This window comes from Neoarius graeffei, chromosome 6 (genome assembly GCF_027579695.1).
Source record: "Neoarius graeffei isolate fNeoGra1 chromosome 6, fNeoGra1.pri, whole genome shotgun sequence".
Classification (NCBI taxonomy): Eukaryota; Metazoa; Chordata; class Actinopteri; order Siluriformes; family Ariidae; genus Neoarius; species Neoarius graeffei.
In genome coordinates this window covers 66,249,959-66,273,582 of record NC_083574.1, presented here as the reverse complement: position 1 = coordinate 66,273,582, position 23,624 = coordinate 66,249,959, and the positions used below count along the sequence as shown (strand labels likewise).

The 23,624-nt window shown below is 41.8% G+C and overlaps 1 protein-coding gene and 1 long non-coding RNA gene across 3 annotated transcripts in view; one reads left to right on the top strand and one right to left on the bottom strand.

Annotated features, from left to right (window-relative positions):
- dhx34 (DEAH (Asp-Glu-Ala-His) box polypeptide 34) overlaps nucleotides 1-7,846 on the bottom strand; it is a 156,515-nt gene extending 148,669 nt beyond the window's left edge. Inside the window, exon 1 of the mRNA XM_060923998.1 lies at nucleotides 6,980-7,846. Within this exon, the coding sequence (XP_060779981.1) occupies nucleotides 6,980-7,672 (693 nt within the window). The 5' untranslated portion in view covers nucleotides 7,673-7,846. The remainder of the gene's footprint in view (nucleotides 1-6,979) is intronic.
- Nucleotides 7,847-7,915: 69 nt separating this feature from the next.
- Nucleotides 7,916-21,082, top strand: LOC132887506 (uncharacterized). 2 transcript variants are annotated; one of them, XR_009654835.1, is made up of 10 exons: nucleotides 7,916-7,999; nucleotides 11,069-11,110; nucleotides 11,193-11,254; nucleotides 11,353-11,404; nucleotides 11,501-11,601; nucleotides 11,701-11,746; nucleotides 11,847-12,052; nucleotides 17,914-18,265; nucleotides 20,532-20,691; nucleotides 20,910-21,082. It is a non-coding gene; the product is annotated as an uncharacterized LOC132887506 (long non-coding RNA). The 2 variants fall into 2 exon arrangements; XR_009654836.1 differs by lacking the exon at nucleotides 17,914-18,265.
- Nucleotides 21,083-23,624: the final 2,542 nt, after the last annotated feature.

The following is a 23,624-nucleotide window of genomic DNA, read 5'->3' as shown; positions in this document are numbered from 1 at the left end:
GCGGACACGGGGAGAACATGCAAACTCCACACAGAAAGGCCCTCGCCGGCCACAGGGCTCGAACCCGGACCTTCTTGCTGTGAGGCAACAGCGCTAACCACTACACCACCGTGCCGCCCGCTCAGAGAATATAAAAAAAGTTAATATCAATAATCCATCCAGCTCAAACTGGCTTTATCAAAGATAGATGTGTCTAGCAAGACACACTGTTCAAGCATAACTCATCACTATATAGCAAACAAGAACCATCATAACCACCCGAGATGCAGAAAAAGATAGAATAAAACAAATTTCTATTTGCCACATTAGAAAGCTCTGACTTTGAAGAGCCATTTATTACTTGGATCAAGATTCTTTACACCTCACCTTCGGCCACTGTCATCACTAATGGGCTTACTTCACAAAGCTTCACGCTATACAGGTAGGCAAGGCAAGGCCTCCCACTCTCTCATTTTCATTGAATCATTAGAAGCAGCCATTCGACAGAACACCCATATAAAAGGAATTCAAACATTAAAAAGACATAAGATTAGTCTTTACACTGACAATATACTGCTGTTCATACAAGACCAACCTTCATAATTGCAAGAAACAATTAAACTTATTGAATCATTCTCCAAAATTTTTGAATACCAACCCCTTGCACGTGACATCAAGCATTACATGATAATTTCTTCTGGGGGACAACCAGATACCGTCTTTCCTGTAAAGGAAATACGCAGAGCCATGGCCTCACTTTCGTTTATAAATGCCCGAGACCTCAAGAATGACACAGGAATAGTTTTAAGCGTTAACAGTAAATCTAATATAGTAATTTTTACTATTAAAAGTGATTCATATAGGTAGCAGTCTGAGTGAATGACCTTGACATCTGTGACGTCACAGCAGGAAACCTATCGGTCTCATCGCCATTTCCGCTATACTAAAACACAGAGCTGACTGCAACTCCAATCCTCCATTTTGAGCTAATTTATCACCATGCCACATAGATGTGTTGCTGGCCGGTGCAGCAACATGACAGAAGGTGGATTTACGTTGCATTCATGGCCCAAGAATGTTCAAACTGCAAAAATTTGAACACATTTTGCGAGTTCACGGGCACATTGGGCGCCTCCGAAGTGGTCTCTTCTCTGCTCATTTCACTGAGGACTCGTACGAGACCTCTGATCTGTTGAGGAGCGTTGGCTATAAGGCTGTATTGAAAGAGGGTGCAGTACCAACAATTAAAGGAAAAGAAAACCACAAGAAAAGGAAAGTAAGTTCAGTTGCACCAGTTCTCCCGAAGTGTGAGCCGAGGGTTGTTGCTAAAACCCGGGACGGAACGGGACGTGACATATCGCTCGAGCAGTGACCTCCCCACAGTTGTTACTAAAACCGGTGACGTCCCGTCCTGGGTTTTAGTAATTGCCTGAGCCGAGCAGTAATGGCTGAGTACTCAGTATGGAGAAAATGGTGAATGAGTGGACCAGCCATCTGATTTCTCCACTGGATATGCTTGCCTCAGCAGCAATATCTCACCCTTACGTGAAAGAAGCGAATGAACAGAGAACTGAATGAACAAATGAAAGTCAGATTGTTTCAAAACAATCGGCCACAAGATCGGCCTTCAAGAAGCGAAAACACAGACGGGTAAGCGCGAACTCTCATTTGGATACAAAACAAAAACACGTTGTTTACCTGCATTTAGACTAATACATGTAACTTGTATTGTATATTTAAGTTACTGGTATAAGATTATTTGATTTGCTTCAGAATGTGATTGACTCAGTTCATCTGATTATTTAATTAGCCTTTTACGTTTTATCAGTGAAAATGCACGCATGTACATGTATGTTGCAGAAGTTATAACACCTATCCTGTTTTAATGAGAGTCAACCCACAATCACTGAAGTCAAATCAGTCTTAGTTGAGCAAGTTGGTAACAGTATTTCTTACTTTCACCATAAATTATGACTTTGGCGGGACAGTGGTGTAGTGGTTAGCACTGTCGCCTCATAGCAAGAAGGTCCTGGGTTCGAGCCCAGTGGCCGACGGGGGCCTTTCTGTGTGGAGTTTGCATGCTCTCCCCGTGTCCCCATGGGTTTCCCCCACAGTCCAAAGACATGCAGGTTAGGTTAATTGTGCCCCTTTTCCACCAAAGCAGTTCCAGGGCTGGTTCGGGGCCAGTGCTTAGTTTGGAACCGGGTTTTCTGTTTCCACTGGCAAAGAACTGGCTCTGGGGCCAGAAAAACCGGTTCCAGGCTAGCACCAACTCTCTGCTGGGCCAGAGGAAAGAACCGCTTACGTCAGCGGGGGGGCGGAGTTGTTAAGACCAACAACAATAACAAGACCGCGAAAGATCGCCTTTTTTAAGCGACAAGAAGCAGCAGCTGTACAAACGCGAAGTCATCCATTATTATTATTATTATTGTTGTTGTTGTTGCTGCTACTTCTTCCGTGTTGTTTTTGCTTCGATATTCGCGCCAAGGTTTATGCAAATGTAGCGACGTAACTGACGTATACAGCGACGTAACTGACGTATACAACGACGTAACTGACGTATATAGCGACGTAACTGACGTGGCTTCCCTTAGCACCGCGAGCTATGGAAAAGCAAACTGGTTCTCAGCTGGCTCGCAAGTTGAACGAGTTGTGAACCAGCACCAGCCCAGAACCAGCCCTGGAACTGATTTGGTGGAAAAGGGGTATTGGTGGCTCTAAATTGACCATAGGTGTGAATGTGAATGGTTGTCTATGTGTCAGCCCTGTGATGACCTGGCAGCTTGTCCAGGGTGTACCCCGCCTCTCGCCCATAGTCAGTTGAGACAGGCTCCAGCTTGCCCTCGACCTTGTAGGACAGGATAAGTGGCTACAGATAATGGATGGACGGACGGACTTTGGTCTATAGATGTAAAACCGGTGCCCCGCTGTGATGTCACGCAGTCAGGGCTGGCTGGCTCAGCGGGGCAGCTCGAATCAGTCCCCCCAGGATTTCGCGGGCCTTTTTTGTGATTGTTGCGGGCTAAAATGTCTGATGTTGTGGGGGTTTTTCCAAAAAATTGCGATGAAAGTTCAGGGCTTTCCACACCGCCGGCTGCCGGCCATATAGCCGACTACACAATTAAGTCCAGCCGGCTACTTTAATGACTTATTTTTGTAGCCCACAGGCTCTAAATATTAATTTTCGATTTTAATAAAATTAAATGTTTATCTAACGGACTGACAATAATGTCAAACTGAACCGCACTCATTTAAGTTGTGATTCGCGCTGTTTGTACCGATAATAACCACAAATTCCCCGCAGACTTCATTGATCAAGGGAGAGTAACTCATCCGCGGCCCCAACATGCGGTGTGTGTGTGCACACGCACTCAGCGGAGGCAGAAGTGTGTTGGGGAGGGAACAGAAGCAGAGATAACGCTTATTTTGTCTCTGGTAAACCAGTCTTCTCTCGTTCAATTACGTGCTGGCATCAAAAGACACCGTTGGTTGTAAATGAAACCAAACTGAGTCGTTGGAGTGTATTTTCATACACAAATGGAGAAATGTTCGCTGAGTGTTTGTGTAGCCACCACTGCAGACCGTTGTCGTTGTTAATTCATAGCATGCTCAGCTGCGTGAATGTGTCATGCACCGAAAATAAGAGATTTACAAGCCAGGAACGCCTCATGATGCAATACGCAAGAAAAGAAAGAAGATTTACTGCCATTTTACTTTGTATTTGAGTAAAGTGAATAAATAAATGGTCTGTGGAAAATACATTTATCCTGGGAACTGCGTGTACAGGAGTTTGTGTTTACTCCCCTCCCGGCTGGCTACTTATTTGTCATGGCTAGCTAGTATGAGCCTTAGGTGGTGTTTACATTAGACCGTATCAGTGGATCATCAGATTAACGTTTTTAAAACGATTCGCGTGCACACAGCAACGCCAATACACGGATACGCTCGGCTCCGCAGGCATCCTGCGCTCCAAATCACTCCGCCCTGAACAGCGAGTGCCCTCTGGAGGGTGCGCACTCCGGCCCTGCGCAGCTCACAGAGCGCGCGAGTGAAGCGCACGAGCAGTGATTCGGGACAAATAGCAGGAAGTGAAAGTCCGCGCCGTTTTTCAGCAGTCGCGTCACATGACCAACGTGGCATGACCAACGCCAGCGAATCAGGAAGGTGGATGTCACAGTGACGTTGTCCAATGACGACGTCAGCTAGAGCTCAGCACAGCGTATCCTCGTTCCTCAATGTTTACACAGCACCGGATCAGATACGTAATGGATTGAATACGTGGGCCCTGGCGGATTCAAGTTGTTCCGCCTGTGGAGTCGTTTCCCGGCGTTTTAATGTGAACGGACAGTGCATCCGCGACGAAAACGAGACGGATACGGTCTAATGTAAACACCACCTTAGTGGAAAGCCCTCAAGCTGCGGTGTTTTTTAGTTTTTTGTTGCGATTACATTGCGGGAGGAAGTGAAAGTTGCGAGAAATTGTTGCGATTTTCTCTTTTTGTGATTAAAATTGAGTGATATGTTAAATATTAAGTTATTACTGAAAAACTATTGATTAAAAAAACAAACAAAGACACTGAGAAATGGTCCGAAAACATCTTTACCAATATAAAAGATTACTAGGACTACAAAAATGCAGAAAAATAGGCTTTACTTATCCAAATGCACCGGTTGGTTCAAAAGTTAAAGTGCAGAGAATCTCACAGCACAACATGAAGTTACCTTAAAATATAATATAAATGCCTCAGCTTTCACGTAAGAAAAAAAAACTATTATTAATACTAGTACTGTGTGCAGGCAGTCTCTCCTGAAGACTAAATTAAACAATAATTATAAACTAATAAAATAAATGGCTCAGGCTTCATAGAAGAAAAAAAACAATTTGAACAGAATCTCACAGTATGATGCTGAAGCTGCCTAAACAATGGAAAATAAAATACCATTTTGGTAAAAATGTTGGCATCCATTAATTTCTTGTATTAAGTAAAAAATAATGTAAAGTACACACAGTCCTTCACTGTAAACATAATACACTTTCAGTAACAGAATTTAAGCCTACATAAACACTGACTCACACATGCTGCTTCTCTTGAACGTATACACGGAAGTAAGGCGGAAGGTAGTTTGTCGACGTCACCTCAAGACGACGCCAACGATTGGTCAAATTTGCGGGAAAGTTGCGGTGATTGGATATAATTGCAACACCGCCCTGAATTCGCGGGGTTTGGTTGAATTTGCAAATCGCAACATCCTGGAGGGTCTGTCGAATGCCAACTTTGCGGCTGATTTTAACTCTCAAAAATATAATTTTTTAAATTCCCATTCATGCAGCATACAAGAGTCAAGGACGGAGATACTATCCACTCAGAAATTTATTTAAAAAGAAAAGGTTCTGCGTATCTCCTTTAAATTCACTTTAACCAAGGTTTCACCCTGTGTACAGTAGTAGATTTGTAGGCATAAAAAAAAAGATACTAGTGCATCTCAAAAAATTAGAATACCATGAAAAAGTTCCTTTTTTTCATAATTTAATTCAAAAAGGTAAACTTTCATATATTCTATATTCATTATATGTAAAGTGAAATATTTAAAGCCTTTTTTGTTTTAATTTTGATGATTATGGCTTATAGCTCATGAAAATCAGAAATCCAGTATCTCAAATTATTAGAATATTCCCTAAGATCAATCAAAAAAAGGATTTACAATACAGAAATGTCCAACTTCTGAAAAGTATATTCATTTATACACTCAATACTTGGTTGGGGCTCCTTTACCATGAATTACTGTATCAATGTGGTGTGGCATGGAGGTGATCAGTCTATGGCACTGCTGACGTGTTACTGAAGCCCAGGTTGCTTTGATAGTGGCCTTCAGCGTATCTGTATTTTTGGGTCGGGTGTTTCTCATCTTCCTCTTGACAATACCCCATAGATTCTATATGGGGTTCAGGTCAGGCAAGTTGGCTGGCCAATCAAATACAGTAATATCATGGTCAGCAAACCATTCGGTAGTAGTTTTGGCACTGTGGGTAGGTGCTAAGTCCTGCTGGAAAAGGAAATCAGCATCTCCAAAAAGCTCGTCAGCAGATGGAAGCATGAAGTGCTCTAAAATCTCCTGGTAGATGGCTGTGTTGACTTTGGACTTGATAAAATACAGCAGCAGATGACATGGCACCCCAAATCATCACAGACTGTGGAAACTTCACACTGGGCTTCAAACACCTTGGATTCTGTGCCTCTCCACTCTTCCTCCAGACTCTAAAACTGTGATTTCCAAATTAAATGCAAAATGTACTTTCATCTGAAAAGAGGACTTTGGACCACTGAGCAACAGTCCATTTCTTTCTCTCCTTAGCCCAGATAAGACACTTCTGACATTGTCTCTGGCTCAGGAGTAGCTTGATATTAGGAATGCGAAAGTTGTATCCCCTTTCTTGAAGATGTCTGTTCGTGATGGGTCTTGATACACTGACACCAGCCTCAGTCCACTCCTTGTGAAGCTCTCCCTAGTTCTTGAATCAACTTTTCTTGACAATCCTCTCAAGACTGCGGCTATCCCTGTTGCTTGTGCACCTTTTCCAGCCACCCTTTTCAGCAATGACCTTTTGTGGCTTACCCTCCTTGTGGAGGGCATCAGTGATCATCTTCTGGACAACAGTCAAATCAGCAGTCTTCCCCATGATTGTGGTTGTGTGTACTGAACTAGACGGAGAGATACACTGTGTTCATACTGTTTTACTCAAACTCGAAATGAAATATTCTAATATTTTGAGATGGGTTTTTTTTATGTTTTTGTACTGTATGCCATACTGATTAAAATTAAAACAGAAAAATGCTTGAAACATTTTAGTTTATGTGTAATGAGTCTATAATATATAACATTTTCACTTTCTTAAATAACTGATGGAAAATATTGAACTTTTTCACAATATTCTAATTTTTTGAGATGCACTAGTACTATCAAGCTCCGACATTGATATCATCATGTAAAAAGTTCTCACCTTGGAACCATACTGGGCAAGACTCTCAAAGCTCACTCTCTTAGCAAGGGAAATGCAGGCAATGCGGCGAGGCTGAGTGCAGGCTATATGGCTAAAGCCAGACGCCAGCAGGTACTGGGGCACCTGTGTGGACTTCCCACAGCCGGTGTCTCCAGCCACCACCACCACTTGGTGAGTTTGGACCAGCTCTACAATCCGGTTACGGTACTGGAAGATAGGCAGGCTTTTCTGTTCACGGTGCAGCTTGACGATTTTACAGAAATTCTGCTTCTGAGTGAAGTCTAGAAAATGAAGCAGGGCAAGGCGACAGTCTGTGATCTGGCTGCTTAGGCCGGTCGGGTCGTCCTTGTGTCGCCTGCTATGCAAATCACCCAGACGATACTCTACATCGCCGGTGTTTACAAAGATATTGATCCTGTATCGGGCATCGTATTCCTTTGGGAGCCCAAGATCCACTGAGCCCCTGGCATACTTCTTCCGTAACTCTGCCATACTTTTACTAGGATTTGAGCTCTCAACCTCCCTTCTGGTTTTAAACCGCTGAAAGCGCTCAAAGAAAACCCAAAACTCTTTATGTTCAATGCTTTTCGCCTGAATGTAGTCATGATGGCGAAAAAATATCTCATCCATCCGGGCACGACACCCTGGACTGCTCCAGTCCCAGCCACGGATGCTCCCTCCACTCTCAGACATGTCAACCTATAAGGGCGTATAAACAAAGTCTTACGGATTTTCTGACCTAAATTTATTTTGTGTATCTTACTTGAACATCGTCGCAAAAACATACAAAAGCTCGATTGATCGACAAAGAACAACGTGTATGCAGGGGCAGATAACCCAGACTATGTGAAACCGGATGTTTATTCTTCAAACCTCGTGCAGTATCGCGACTGCGAGACTTCGCTCGTTCCGGTCATGCGCAGATGCGGACAGGAGAGATTTCCAAACCTGAGAAAAACTATGGAGGTATTGCTGTGTCTACCTCGCAGCAATGCTGACTGTGAGAGGGTATTCTCACAGGTCAGGAAAATCCACCCTTACTGCACTACTGATTATATATATATATATATATATATATATATATATATATATATATATATATATATATATATATATATAGAGAGAGAGAGAGAGAGAGAGAGAGTTTAGTCTGTGTGTAGTTCTTATCTAGTGTTTACACTGTTTATATTGTCTGAGTGTTTAGCCTATGTCTTGTTCTTATCTAGTGTTTATACTGTTTATATTGTTTGAGTGTTTAGTCTATGTCTAGTTCCTATCTAGAGTGTTTATACTGTTTATATTGTTTGTTTTTTTTCAATTATTCTATTTTTATTTATTGCATTGCCTGTTTGCACCGTGGGTCAGAGAGGACTGAAATTTCATCTGTGCTGTATGTCGAGCATGTATAGCATATTTGACAATAAAGTTGACTTGACTTGCAATGCAAACTGAACACAGACTTCTGTTGTGACATCACATCCACAGAAAGGCAGTTACAGCTGGCAAAGAAGGCTGCCAGTGATTATAATCAAGATCATATGTAAACATGACTGACTATGGACAAAAATGGTGAAGTTTGAGTGCTTTCTCTGGCTATATGAAAAGTTGACTGTGGACAAAAATGGTCTCTGTGAAAAGTATCCTATTGAAATGGGAGCAGCCTACACTTTGACTGACAGTGCACAGACAGTGGAGTTTGAGTGTTTTCCCTGAGTCTGTAAAAAGTATTTTCCTTTGGAGTGGGAGCAGCCTACCCTATGAACAACAGGATAGCAGTAAATGTGTATTGTACAAATATACATCAAAATAAAAGTTTGGTGCGATTCGAAGACTATAAGGATTTTATGTTGATTTTATGGATTTCTTCCTCTGATACTACAGGTGGACGCCCAAAGGGGTTGACATGTATGGAATGCTAACGTGAAACTCACAGCAGTGTAAAGAAACGACTAACTATCAAGCTCATCTCATGTACGCTTATATTTCGGGAATTAAAAACAACCCAAGTAGCAATGAGAATCGAGACGCTTCCGTAAAACCTCCTGCGCCATCGGCTGAATAGTGGCAACCGCAATTGGGCCAGGTCTTTAATTGGCTCTGTCTGACTGAGCATCGGCTGAGCCATGGCAACCGGGAGCGTGCCGCTTCCATAAAACTGCAGCTCATGCCGACTGTGATTTGGCGGCATCGGCTGAATCATGGCACCCAGGTTAAAATCTGAGCGCTCGGCTACCAGTATGAAGCCGATTGAAAATGCCAGCGGTACTGCAGCAAGCATCATTTGCACACAGTTCAATCACTGACTGCATTGACTGATTATATTTCATAAGATAAATTAAAATAGCAGACATTATATATTCAGTTTGCATTTCACTAGATAGTAAACAAAGAAAACCATTTTAATCTCATATGTTTATGAAATACTTCTTGTCTATGCACGCGGTGTGTATGACTGGTAATTACTAACACTGACCACTAGGCGGGGTGTATGACTGGTAATTATTAGCACTGGCCACTAGGCGGGGTGTATGACTGGTAATTACTAACACTGGCCACTAGGCGGGGTGTATGACTGGTAATTATTAGCACTGGCCACTAGGCGGGGTGTATGACTGGTAATTACTAACACTGGCCACTAGGCGGGGTGTATGACTGGTAATTACTAACACTGGCCACTAGGCGGTGTGTATGACTAGTAATTACTAACACTGGCCACTAGGCGGGGTGTATGACTGGTAATTACTAACACTGGCCACTAGGCGGGGTGTATGACTGGTAATTACTAACACTGGCCACTAGGCGGGGTGTATGACTGGTAATTACTAACACTGGCCACTAGGCGGGGTGTATGACTGGTAATTACTAACACTGGCCACTAGGCGGGGTGTATGACTGGTAATTACTAACATTGGCCACTAGGCGGGGTGTATGACTGGTAATTACTAGCACTGGCCACTAGGCGGGGTGTATGACTGGTAATTACTAGCACTGGCCACTAGGCGGTGTGTATGACTGGTAATTACTAGCACTGGCCACTAGGCGGGGTGTATGACTGGTAATTACTAACACTGGCCACTAGGCGGTGTGTATGACTGGTTCACAGTGACTGTGACGTCAGGGGACACAACTTAAAAAAGAAACGTTCTTTTCCTGCTACTGATCCCACGCGGTGAAGCCAGTTTGGTACGGTGAGGTAAATGTTGTTTAAAATTTCTGTAAAAAGTGGAAACAATAGAGTTCCAACAACATGGTACATTAATATTTCGAGTTGTTGCTGATATATGTCGATTATTATTTAACCGTTGAAATATATTCTTGTTCGTTGGATTCTTTGCTCCAGATGAAATGAACAGACAGAATAAAATGTAATTTAAACAGCAGCTAACCATTATTAATTAGAACAGCAACCGAAAATTCTTTATCATGTCGAGTTAAGTAGTGCAAGTTGGGGAAGATGTATATGAAATAGGCTTCAACTACGGCGCGAACTAACCGTTTTAGCTCAGTGACTATTAGCTCAAGGCGGACTATGTGGGGTTTAGCTCATTAGTTTCTTTGGAGCTTGAATGCAGTGTAGTAGTATATTATTTACGAGCATGGTATTTGACCTAAGGAAGAAAATAAAATGGAAATGTTAGTTGGTTCAGTTGTACATTAATGGCGCGAAGGACTTATCAAGCATTACCATTGACTAGCATGGCTTACCTCGTGGATTCTTAGCAATTTAACATCCCTGGCATGATGGACCGCCAGATAGATCTGCGGTTCATCGAAAATGAGAGCTTGAATTGAGTTATTTTAATAGACCTATGCTAAGTTGGTATAATTACACCCTAAGTGTAAAGCAATGAGCTATTAACAAACGTGTGTGGTATAAATTGCCACATAGTTTATGCATAGAAGAAGACAAAAACTACATGATACCAGAAGACTGTATTGAGAAATTATATATCTACTGTATCAATAACAAAAAATATTATTTAAGGGTCATTGTCTTAGTATATGGATAAAATCAATGTGTGTATTTATTTTCTTCCATGATTCCCCTGCCATTCTAATGTTTTTTTTCCTTCTTTCTTTCTCACTCAGGTAATCTCTCTCTCAGCCAATTTCTATTAACCCTGCTCTAAGGTAAGTATGGATAATCACATACATTCATTAAAATCTAATCTTAGACGCAAGGCAGTGAAATCAGTGTTTAATTTACTGCAAGATATTGAGAATGCTGACCGGATTGATGACAGCCAGTTTGGCCAGATGACTAACGACTATCAAGTAAGAAAAATTGAATATTCTATAGTTCATGCAGGAAAAAATCGCTTTGATATTACGCGTGATGAGTTTAAAACATTTCCATTATTCTTTTCTTCTAGAACACCATGCAAGTTGCAGTACAAACGAGGTCACCTGATGCCCAACCTACAAGTAGGAATACTACAGTGATCGCTCTCTTTTTACCTTGAAATATGTACCATTTTTTGCTACTAATCTACTACTACTAATCTACTGTGGACATCACAGGGCCCACAGACCTGCTGAGCGGTTTACGGCCTGTACCCACTTACAGCCCAGTGTCCAGCCAACCAGTCAGTCATCAGTCATCCGGCCAAACTGGCTTTCAAGTAAGAAAAATTGAATATTCTATAGTTCATGTGGGAAAACAATCACCCTGATATTATGTGTGATGAGGTTAAAATATTCACTTTATTTTTTTCTTCTAGAACACCATGCAAGTTGCAGTACAGTCACCTGATGCCCAACCTTCAGGTAGGAATAATACAGCGTTCTCTCTCTTTTTACCTTGACATAACTACGTACCATGTTTTGCTAATAATCCTTTACGCCTTTTTTTCTCATGTTTTAACAGCATTTGAAAGGGAGATTCTTATACAAGTGAACACCATCCGGGAGACCCAGCTGCTAATCCTCATGCAGCTACAACAGCTCAGTAACACCGGGGTCAGTGGGGCAGCTCCTGACCCAAGAAAGTTTAGGCTCCCTCTCAAGACACCAGAAGACCTTAAACACCTTGAGCAAATCTTATAGACAGAGGAGGAGAAGAAGAAGAACTTGGTGAGTTAAATGGTTGATTAATCAATTCAATCCTAAAAGTTAGTCCTGACTCTCACCCATGATTTCTTCTCCCAATGGTGGAACAAGATATCAGCCACTAAAAGACTAAGGTCATTTCTCTCAACCTTCAAGAAGCTCATGAAGACTCTCTTTCACTTTAACAAACAAAACCCTGCTCATCTGCACTAACCTTGTTATGCCTGTGTACTCTATTTTCCCCCACACATTGTATGTCAGGGATCCCAGACGTCCGCTATTTAGCGGAATTCCGCTATTTTTCTAGCCAAAGTGGTGGGTTTTTTTTTTTACTCTCTTGTATATCCGTTAAAAATATGTTTAAGTAAAATGACCAGCAGAATACGTTCTGATTTGGTTTGCTTGTTTAGCGATGTTTTTGTCAGCTTCGTTTGTTCTCCTTGACATTCAGGAACACTCGGAAGTTAAATTGATGTAAATACCACGAGACTGTACGCGATAGAACGAGAAAACAATATGGCTGCGCCCATTTGCTAGAAAATGTGTTTTAACTCCGTTCGTGCTTTTGTTTCTAATGCATTGAACTTAATTCAATATGCAGGGCTGTGAAATTTCCGCAGATACTGTCGCGAAAAATATCATCTTCACAAAACGTCTATTTTTGCATTAAAAATCATTGGGGGGGTCTAGTCGGTTTTAATCGCCTTGCACGAGACCAGCGGCTCAATACAGCCGGACTCGCGGAGTTTTATGCCAGCTGAGCGTGGAACACGTCTTGACTGCGACTCAGTGCATGACAGAGCTAAAAATAGCTATTGCGTGACCTGGCACCGCGTACGTGAATTCTGTACTTACAGGGTGTAAGATCAGACATAGTTAAGATGCCATCAAAAAGGAAAGCTAAGGAGGTGTTTGAGAGAGATGCAAAGAGGGCTAGAAAAGAACACACAGACAGACTGAAGGAAAAGATGAAAAAGAACAAGTTTGCAAAACTGAAAGAGATGGTGTTAAAGAAAAGAAAATTAAAAGACTTTCATTAGATGCTGTTTGACAGACTATGAACATTTTGTAAATAGCTTTAATAGAGGAATGCAAATACTATAGAACTAATAACTTTACTGAAAGATGAATTGAAAGAAATAGCTGGGAGTGATGCAAAGAGGAATAGAAGGAGCCAGAAGTAAAAGAAAAGATGTAAATAATATATTAGATAAGAAACATTATTTTTTTTTTTTAAACTTTTGCTCTGTAGACAAGAGACATTGTGACAGATTCTTGGAAAAAGCCAGGACATAATACAAGAATTAAGTGTAATTTGGAAGACAACAGGTATCTCTCACTTAAATATTGAGCATGATTTTTCACAAAGTCATTTTGAAAAGCCTATCAAAGTTTTCTTTTATTAACATTTCTTTAAATTGTTATTTACACATTTTTTTTAACTTTTATTTTGATTAAGAGATAAAATACATATGCACTTATTTCAAGCTATTTTACATGGATCTTTCTTTTTAAAAGAGAAAACTGTTGATAGGTAGCCTGGGAAATCCCATGCTGCTTTGCACAATCGTTCCGATCTGAAAAGACAGCATGGAAACTATGGTCTAAAGGCTCGCCTGAGTTAGGGAGCCAATCAGAGAGTTGGGAGGGGTGGAAAGACGGTGACGTGTACTACTCGACAAACGGAAGCTTGTAGTTTATTTGGGACTGTTTACGGATCACATTTAACATGGCGGCGAGCGATACGAACCAAACTTTCGATCAAGCTTTAGACACTGTTCTGAATTAGTCTGGTTAATACCAGACCATATCACAAGTGAAATACGTTCGGTGCCATTGTTTTCCTATTTTTGTTTTGCCTTCTCTTTCTCTTTCCTTCTCTTCTTCGCCTCTTCGTCTTCTTCGTCGCTCTAACTACGTCACCGGGCACAACTGCCATGATTGGCCATGGGCTACATATACGCCAAATGATAGACATTCGCAACATCCAATAAACGGCCGTTGACAATCGTAAACCACACCTCCCCTACGAGAAATTCAATAGGCGGATTCCAGACCATATTTCACTTGTGATATGGTCTGGTGTTAACCAGACTAGTTGATGGGTATTTTATATGGCAAAATGAAGACCAAGACTAGTCAAATATTTACTTGTTGAGATCAATTTTTTACTTGCAGGAAATGCTCAGAATACACCATATAACACCTTAAATGGCTTGGTGTCTGGCTTATGCTGGGGGGCTGTGCCCCCCAGACCCCCCCCCGACCCCCCCCCCCCCCCCTTTTTCCTCGGATTTTTTATTTACAATTTCACAGCCTTGAATATGTCGTGGAAAAAAGATATCGTCCATAAAAGAGATAGCGGAACAGTGTCCGGGTTAGAAGAAGTATATTCTTCAAAGCTACATTTTCATCTAATTTTTATAGCTAAATAACAATTTTTTTTTTGCCACTTATGTCACTGATTACAAAATATGCCATCAAATAGATACACATTATTGTTAAATTCTGTTGCTTTTCTATGTTAAATCTATGTAAAAAATGTGTTCTATAGCATCTTTAAATGTTAAAATCTCAACAGCTTCAGGGGGCTTGCAGCCCCCTTGACCCCTGCTGATAGTGTCTTACATTCCTCTATTTTTTTCAATTACTGCTGGGATCCCTGGTATGTTGCTGATTTATATATGTCTTTTGTAAGTTGCTTTGGATAAAACAGGGATCCCAGACATCCGCTATTTTTCCTAGCCAAAGTGTTTTTTTTTTAATCTCTTGTATATCCAGGGGTGAAAGTAGACTGGTGCGAGACGGTGCTGTGCACCGTCAAAAGATTTATGGCCCTTTTCCACTACCCTTTTTCAGCTCGCTTCAGCTCACTTCAGCCCGACACGGCTCGCGTTTCGACTACCAAAAACCAGCACGACTCAGCTCGTTTCAGCCCTGCTTAGCCCCTAAAACTCGCACCGTTTTGGAGTGGGGCTGAAGTGAGCCAAGCCGTGCCGAGTGAGGTTGGGGGCGTGAGCAGACACTCCCCTGTGCACTGATTGGTGAGGAGGAGTGTCCTCACATGCCCACACACGCCCCGCGAGCGCGCTGGGATCTGTAAACACCGCAAACCCGGAAGAAGAAGAATTACGAATTACGAGAATTTCTGAAGCCTTATGCGCCTCGCCTCATCTATACGCTCTTGCCAGTCAGTATCTGTTGGCGTTGTCGGTGACAACAAGCCACAGCACCAAGACCAGCAACATTAACGACTCCATGTCCTCCATGTTTATTGTTTACTATTCGGGTCGTGAGACTACCGCTTAAAAGCTCACTGAATCAGTGACATACAGAGCATCGTGGACGAGTTCGCGGAGCGCAAGGCTCGTCGTATGCCCTTCAAGTAATGCGCGCAGTAGGCTATTGATGTTTTATTATCCAGTGTTGGGCACGTTACTTTCAAAAAGTAATTAGTTATAGTTACTAGTTACTTTTCCCAAAAAGTAACGGAGTTACTTTGTCATAAAAGTAACTAATTACCAGGGAAAGTAATTATTCCGTTACATTTTGTCCCCCCCCCCCCAAAAAAAAAAATCAAATTCAGTTAGTGTAATCATAATAAAAGTGAATGTTAAATGTGTTTAATGACTGAAATGGACACTTAACAGAACCAGTTAGTAACATTATCTACACTATATTAATATTTTTGTGGGACAATGTGAGATAAGACATCTATCAAATGTAATATATTTTTGCAGTTATTAAAATTATGTTACTAATTACTGGCCACTGACGAGGACAAACGCTTTGTTCCTCGACATAATGTGCATTGCACGTAAACACTCTTGCCTTTTATTTCAAGTAATGAAAAGTAATGGCTGTATTTCCAGTGTGAAAGCGCAGTGCTGGGCTGACCGCTCGCCATCGCTGGCTCTTCCGATTGAAAGCATGCGCAGTAGTGCAGTATCTACTCTGATTGGCTTACTGTGCCGTTGTCTCGTGTCTCCCCGCCCCACACTAAAGCAGAGTAAAGAAAGGCTGAACGAGCAGCGTGCCAGATGAGAACAGCGTTAATAAAGTAACGCATAGTATTTTATTGTAAGTAACGGGAACGGCGTTATAACGATGTAAAAAGTAATTAGTTAGATTACTCGTTACTAAAAAAAAGTAACGCCATTAGTAACGCCGTTATTCCCATCACTGATTATGACCCATGTACAGTATGTCACCTAATGTTTTTTTGTTTCTGAGTTACATGTTCGTTTGAAGGACTTAATGTACAAAATAACATAGTTGCACCCCGGAGTGTTGAAATTGGTAAACACAGTGCATTCAGTGAGGTTTGCACCGCCCTCCTTTTATTTCTGACTCTTCCTGTCACCGTTGCAACCTCTGAGCGCTCATTCGTATGCCCTTCAAATAATGTGCGCAGTATAGGCTATTGATGTTTTATTATGAGCCATGTACAGTATCCTAATGTTTTTTGTTTCTGAGTTACATGTTCGTTTGAAGGACTTGATGTACTAAATAACATAGTTGCACCCGGTAGTGTTGAAATTGGTAAACACCGCAGTTGCGGACATTTTGTAGCCTAAAATGATGTTATGATAAGCTTTAATAAAGGGCCCGGTCATTTGCCCCGCCCCCGGCCCGGCTCTGACTTGTTCCGCCACTGTCACTGATGTCACTGTTTGCGCTGCTTAACGACATCACGTGACGTCCACCCACTTTCGCTAACTCCACCCAATGTGTCCACCCACTTCCAGCCAGCACGGTTCAGCGCGGTTGTAGTCGAAATGCAACTCCAACAGCCCTGCTCAGCTCGACTCAGCACGGCACGGCTCAGCCGCGTTTGTAGTGGAAAAGCGGCATTAGGGCCGGTGCGTCGCACCTGTAAGAGAGAGGGTTTATGCTGACTAAAAAAAAAAACCCACAAAATTAGTAACGTTCGCTGTTTGAGAAGAAAACACATCTACCCACAATATGCCATTTTTGACCAGCTCCGATGAAGAGTAGCGTGTTTAAAAAGTCATAGGATGTGTGACGCGCGTCAGCAGCAGCTTCCTTTTACAGTGCTGTGCATCGACCGACGCTTTCAAATCTACCCATTCGAGCCGCAAAAATAATAAATAGGAAAATAATGGTACTAAATGCCAGCATGTATGGTAATCCGTTTTCAAAACTTCTGCAAATGTCTCCCATATTTTGGTCTTTCTTTTGGTGCGTTTTTGGAGCTTCAATTCCGTCTCATGCAGGGCTCGCGCTGCCCACTCAGCAGTTAGTCAGCCAAGTCTCGTCTTTGATAGAAAATTGTGTCAACGAAATTAATCGGCATTTCAAACATCATGTTTTTAAGTGACTGGGTATCAGATTGAGACATGGCATTCACATCACTGGTGGTTTCACTCGGACAAATAATAAAGGACTCTTCAAATACACCTTTTATAAATCGTGGTTAAGCTTTAGAACATTGTGCTCACGCTGTTTATAACTGGGGCACGGCCAGGGGTGAAAGTAAGCCGGTCTTGGCCGGTCCGGCGTACCACTAAAAGATTTGGCCGTACCAGAAAGAAAAATATACTGTCTCTGAAAAAAAAATGCACTTTAAGCATAACACCACACCTGCTAACGTCAATTTACCAAAAGCAACACGTTTTCCTCAATATACATTACATATAACGCATTCTGACCTGTCTCTGAATTGTCTGAAGTGAATTCCTTCCGTGTTTCACTCGACAGACAGCGTGCGAGATAGTGTACGGAGCCCACTGCTTAACCATCTTGCGCCAACGTGCGCAGCTGGTATCCAAAGTGTTTTAGTAGACGTTTGTTGCAAAGCCTCCCAAATAAACAACATATACAGAAACATATGATGATGTTTCAATATTCTATTATGTGTGCAGTGTTTCGCTGGACAAACAACGAGCGAGCTACAGCGCGCGTACGGCTTAACCAGATCTTGTGCTATGGACCCTTTTCACGTGACGTCACGACAAACGCGGCCGCCATTTTGGACGTGTACTACCAGTAGTTTACCACAGCCAACATTGAGGAATGGCAGCAAAGAAAGTTTTTACTTTCAGCAAGACTTCCATCATGCCACTATATTGTTGTGCACCTGGATGTAGTAACCATCAACAAACAAGGCAAGGTTTATCATTTTATCGGATCCCAACGGAGAAGATGGATAGCGGCCATTAACAGATTGGCAGCCCTCGGCATACCAGCGCTTGTGTACTGACCACTTTGTTGGAGGTAAGACGAATAAAATTAGCCAGAAAAGGCATTACATTGCTGTTAACATTCTGTGGCGGCGAGTGTGTAACCAAATGGGCTAAAATAAACCATTGTAACCTCTTTGTTCTTCTGTAGTAGCTATTGTTGACTAGCTAATGTCAACAAGTAGCTAGTATGTTACTGTAGCAATGTTTACGTTCAGTCATTTGGATGACTGTTAAAACCTTTCAGTCTCAAGTTTTTCCTTTACTGTATTTACTAGTTTACTGTAATTATGATCCGGCAGCTATTTACACCGGATCCAGTATAAATAGCTGCCGGAGCCAACGTCCGAGGTTCCGGAGCACGCTCCGGCTTGCTCTCCCTCAAATTAAGCAGCGTGCGCCGGCTTGCTCCCGGAGTGCTCCGGCCGAGGTTCCCCTCAAATTAAGCAGCGCGCGCCAGCTTGCTCTGGAGCAAGCCGGAGCGCGCTCCGTAACCTCGGCCGGAGCACTTCTGGAGCAAGCCGGAGTGCCCTCCGGAACCTCGGCCGGAGCACTCCGGAACCTCGGACGTTGGCGTGTATGTGTATGGCGATGGGTTTTTAACGACATAGGTATACAGATCATGTGGGCCGAAGTCAGGTAAAGACGAGGGCTTCGTGTACTTCCGTACGTCAGTGAACAATCCTGGTGGAAGCAGGTAAACGTCGTTCTCTAAGCCTGCTAACCTCAATTTTTGCAAATACCTCTCCCTCTGCTCGCCCTGTAAATGCCCTACGTCGCTGGATAGTGAAGGTGTTTTCTGCATCTCGCTCCTTTTTCTTTTATGTTTTTCGTTTGTCGCCTTTCTCGCATTCAAACTGATTCGAGCCGAAGTCCACTACATGTCCAAAATGGCGGTCGCGTTTACGAAGATCACGTGACTGAAAAGGGTCCATAAAGTGCGCAGCTGGTAATCAGTGTTTTAGCAGACAGACGTTAGTTGCAAAGCCTCCCAAATAAAAAGGCATATAAAAAAACATGTTAACGTTTCATGATGGGCTATTTAAAAATGGCTTTGATCAGAATTCGTAAATCGAGTGGAAGTTGGGGCAAAGATTCTAGATTACTGTCTGGTTGGAGCGAGCAGAGTAACTAGGCTCCCAATGCATGGCACGCGCACTGAGAACACATGCACTTACTGTAGAATGCACGCACTTTCTCAAACGTTCCGACACACCCGTGGGAAAATACAAAGAATCCAAAAAACACCAACAGAAAACCACAACGATATATTTGATAAGATAAGGAAGAGAGGACAACTTTTACCTACAAACTTTCACTTTTCTGTTCTGTTACACTGTTTTGTGTCCAATGTCCAAAATGAAAAGTTAGTTTTCAACTGTTCAGCTAAAAAAAAAAAAAAATTATTAAAACAATTGTGTTGTTGAAATGATGTTTGCAATTTATTTGCAATCAAAAACATACAGGTGGATGAAAGAGTGATAGTGTGATTAAAAAAGTACTATACTAGTACTACTGAGTGATAAGAAATCCTAGTGAATGCTTGATAAGTAGACAATAATAAATAATTAGGTGTATTTTTCGGCGCGTGCTCTGCGCGCGCACAATGACTCAAAATAATAATATCGGCAAGAAATAAAAGTTACTTTCATCCCTGTGTATATCCGTTAAGTAAAATGACCAGCAGAATATGTTCTGATTTGGTTTGCTTGTTTAGCGATGTTTTTGTCAGCTTCGTTTGTTATCGTTGACATTCGGGAACACTCAGAAGTTAAATTGATGTAAATACCGCGAGACTGTACGCGATAGAACGAGAAAACAATATGGCTGCGCCCATTTGCTAGAAAATGTGTTTTAACTCCGTTCGTGCTTTTGTTTCTAATGCGTTGAACTTAATTCAATATGTCGTGGAAAAAAAGATATCCTCCATAAAAGAGATAGTGGAACAGTGTCTGGGTTAGAAGTAGTATATTCTTCAAAGCTACATTTTCATCTAATTTTTATAAATATTTTTTTTTTTGCCACTTATGTCATTGATTACAAAATATGGCATCAAATAGATACACATTATTGTTAAATTCTGTTGCTTTTCTATGTTAAATCTATGTAAAAAATGTGTTCTATAGCATCTTTAAATGTTAAAATCTCAACAGCTTTAAGGGGCTTGCAGCCCCCTTGACCCCTGCTGATAGTTTCTTACATTCCTCTATTTTTTTCAATTACTGCTGGGATCCCTGATAAAAGCGTCTGCTTAATGTAATGTAATATTCACTGAATAACTGATGCATGTCTTGTTTCAGACTGTTCTCCTGGGAACGGTGGGGGGATTGTCACTTAAAGATACAATCTGGCGTATCCTGAAAAGAACAATTGACACCTCCCTGGCAAAACGTACAAACTGGAGTGGGGCGAATCAAAAAGTAGCCTTTAAAGGCCTGCTTTTAAAAAATGTGATCGTGGGTGAGTCACTGTATAAATAATATAAATATCAATATGCTAACCTATTTCAATTTTATTCTTGTTAGCAAACTGCTGGCATGTCTCATGTCTTAAATACAACATACACCACTTAACGAACATACAACTGATCCAAATGGTTGCAGTGACACAAGTGTTACACTGAGTATCATACTGTGTTTACACTGAGTATCATACTATCCTCTTCTTGTGTTTTCCAGATGCAGTCCGCTCAAATACTCTCACCCAAGCCGCAACAGATAAGGAAATAGAGATCCTTATCATTAGATGGCTTCAACTTGCCGCGGACAGAGATGGTGGCAGAAGCCGGAGAGCAAGATCTCTCTCACACACACACACATCGTAAATTCATTAAAATGTAAATCCAAATTCATTTTCTGTCTTCTCATTGTTTCTATCTTAATAGTATCGTGTTGGACATGAATTGATAAATGTCTAAGTGTAAAAGGAAACCACATTAATGCACAAGTTCACTTCCACTAATGGGGTTAAAAAAAGAGTACTGGTACCAAGGGTGCCATTTCTAGAATAAGTATTAAGTCAGGGGTGTCAAACTCAAATTCACAATGGGCCAAAATCTAAATCTGGGATGAAGTTGTGGGCCAAGTGGAATACACATTTGAAATGATCTGTCAGGGCTGGTTTATTTTGGCTGCAGTTCTCAATCAACTGGATTGAGGCAATCGAATCTAGTACAAATAGTTGTTCTGGTGAATAGTCGTTCTGTGGAAACTGTCTGCTTATGATTTAGCCTATGTTCATTTAACAGTTTATAAAGAACGACTGCTTCGGAATTCTAGTATTACCTTGGTAGGAATGGAAAAGAAAAATGGTGGAATAAACCTAAACAAAGATTGAGGGCGGGAGTTTTCTGTCCTCTCACTCGGGGTTCCGCAATCGGGCCGAGTTCAAGTCGAGTGCTCGGGGGGCAATCGGGCCTAGATTCAAACCGGAGATCGGCCGAGTGATTTCTGATTACTCGGGCCGCTTTCGGCCCGCACAATTTTTTCTACTTGGGAACTACGAGATATCCACGTTGGTTTTATTTTGAATCTTTTACAAGCTGCAAATGACTAGAACGTATGTTGTGTCTAGGCAAATATTCCAATCACCGAACAAATTCTGCAACACACAACTGTAGAATAGACACTTTCCGGCTATCGTATTTGAATAGTTTGCGACAAAGACGTAAACAATTACGTCAGACGCTTTGTTTCCCCACTTTTAACAAAGGCACGAAGGCCATAGTGTACATTTCAGTGGTCGTTTAAAGGCTTAAGTAAATAAAACGCAGTGTCGGATGAGTTCTAAATTCTACACGTGATTCACCTCCCTCGTCTACACACACACACACAAAAAAAAAAAAACCTCCAACAACCACTGAATCACGTGAGCTCGACGTAGGCTACTAGACTCGGACTGACTCTTCTTCTTCTGTCAGGTTTTATGGCAGTTTACCAGCAAAGTGTATTACCGCCATCTACTGGACTGAGGTCCAATCAATTGGATGTCATTTCAAAGAAAAATTGAATTAAAAGGAAAAACAACAAACTAAATCCTAATTGCTAATTTTGTTTCTTTGATAAATGTTATCATAGCACAAGTGATGTTTTCTAATCTAGGCTCACCTAATAAGGTGTCTAAAGAAAAGGTTTTCTTGACTGCGTTCACAGGTGGTGTAGTGGTTAGCGCTGTGTCAGGCCTGTGATGACCTGGCGACTTGTCCAGGGTGTACCCTGCCTTTCGCCCATAGTCAGCTGGGATAGGCTCCAGCTTGCCTGCGACCCTGTAGAACAGGATAAAGTGGCTAGAGATAATGAGATGAGACTGCGTTCACGTCCTTCTTCAGTTTTTCTTTTTGTCTGTAGAATTTTAAGCACGGGGCGGCATGGTGGTGTAGTGGTTAGCGCTGTCACCTCACAGCAAGAAGGTCCGGGTTCGAGCCCCGTGGCCGGCGAGGGCCTTTCTGTGTGGAATTTGCATGTTCTCCCCGTGTCCGCGTGGGTTTCCTCCGGGTGCTCCAGTTTCCCCCACAGTCCAAAGACATGCAGGTTAGGTTAACTGGTGACTCTAAATTGACCGTAGGCGTGAATGTGAGTGTGAATGGTTGTCTGTGTCTATGTGTCAGCCCTGTGATGACCTGGTGACTTGTCCAGGGTGTACCCTGCCTTTCGCCCGTAGTCAGCTGGGATAGGCTCCAGCTTGCCTACGACCCTGTAGAACAGGATAAAGCGGCTAGAGATAATGAGATGAGATTTTAAGCACCTTAAAAGAACATGATCTACATCCTCTCTCACTCCACAAAGTTCACATTTTCCAGATGGATGTTTGTTTACAATGTATAGGGGCAATTCCATGTAAATGTCAACCTCACCATGCAAAAATAAAGCAACATGTAATACATCAAAACCACTCCCAGAGATCTCACCTAGGCCTGTATTTTACAGATGTGAATAAGTTGAACCAATTTGTAACCAACCTAATATGTCACTGTCAGTCTTTCTTTCTTATAATGTAAACCCCAAGCTAAAATCAACTTTGATCATGTACAATTCTATATTATTGCCACAAGCCACAGAAATGTATGCTAAAATCCACAAAACAGCAAAACAATAGCCATCCTAAATATTATTTAAGAACTTTGATAGTTTTATCTGATATTTAGAGAGTTTTTCAAAGGGTTATGGTGGTTAAATTGCTGATTTTCTAAACATATGCCATGTCTATTTCAGACGCGTCACATCCGTAACGGAATTTCGTCACATCCATAACGCTGACTTCTCCTTCCGAAACTCTGCATGAAATACAAAATATTTTAAACAAAGATTTTTTTAATATTCACCTTGGACCCCTCTATCAAATGGATATCTCCATTTCGACATTAGGTTTACAATTTCACAGAGTTTGATAAAAAT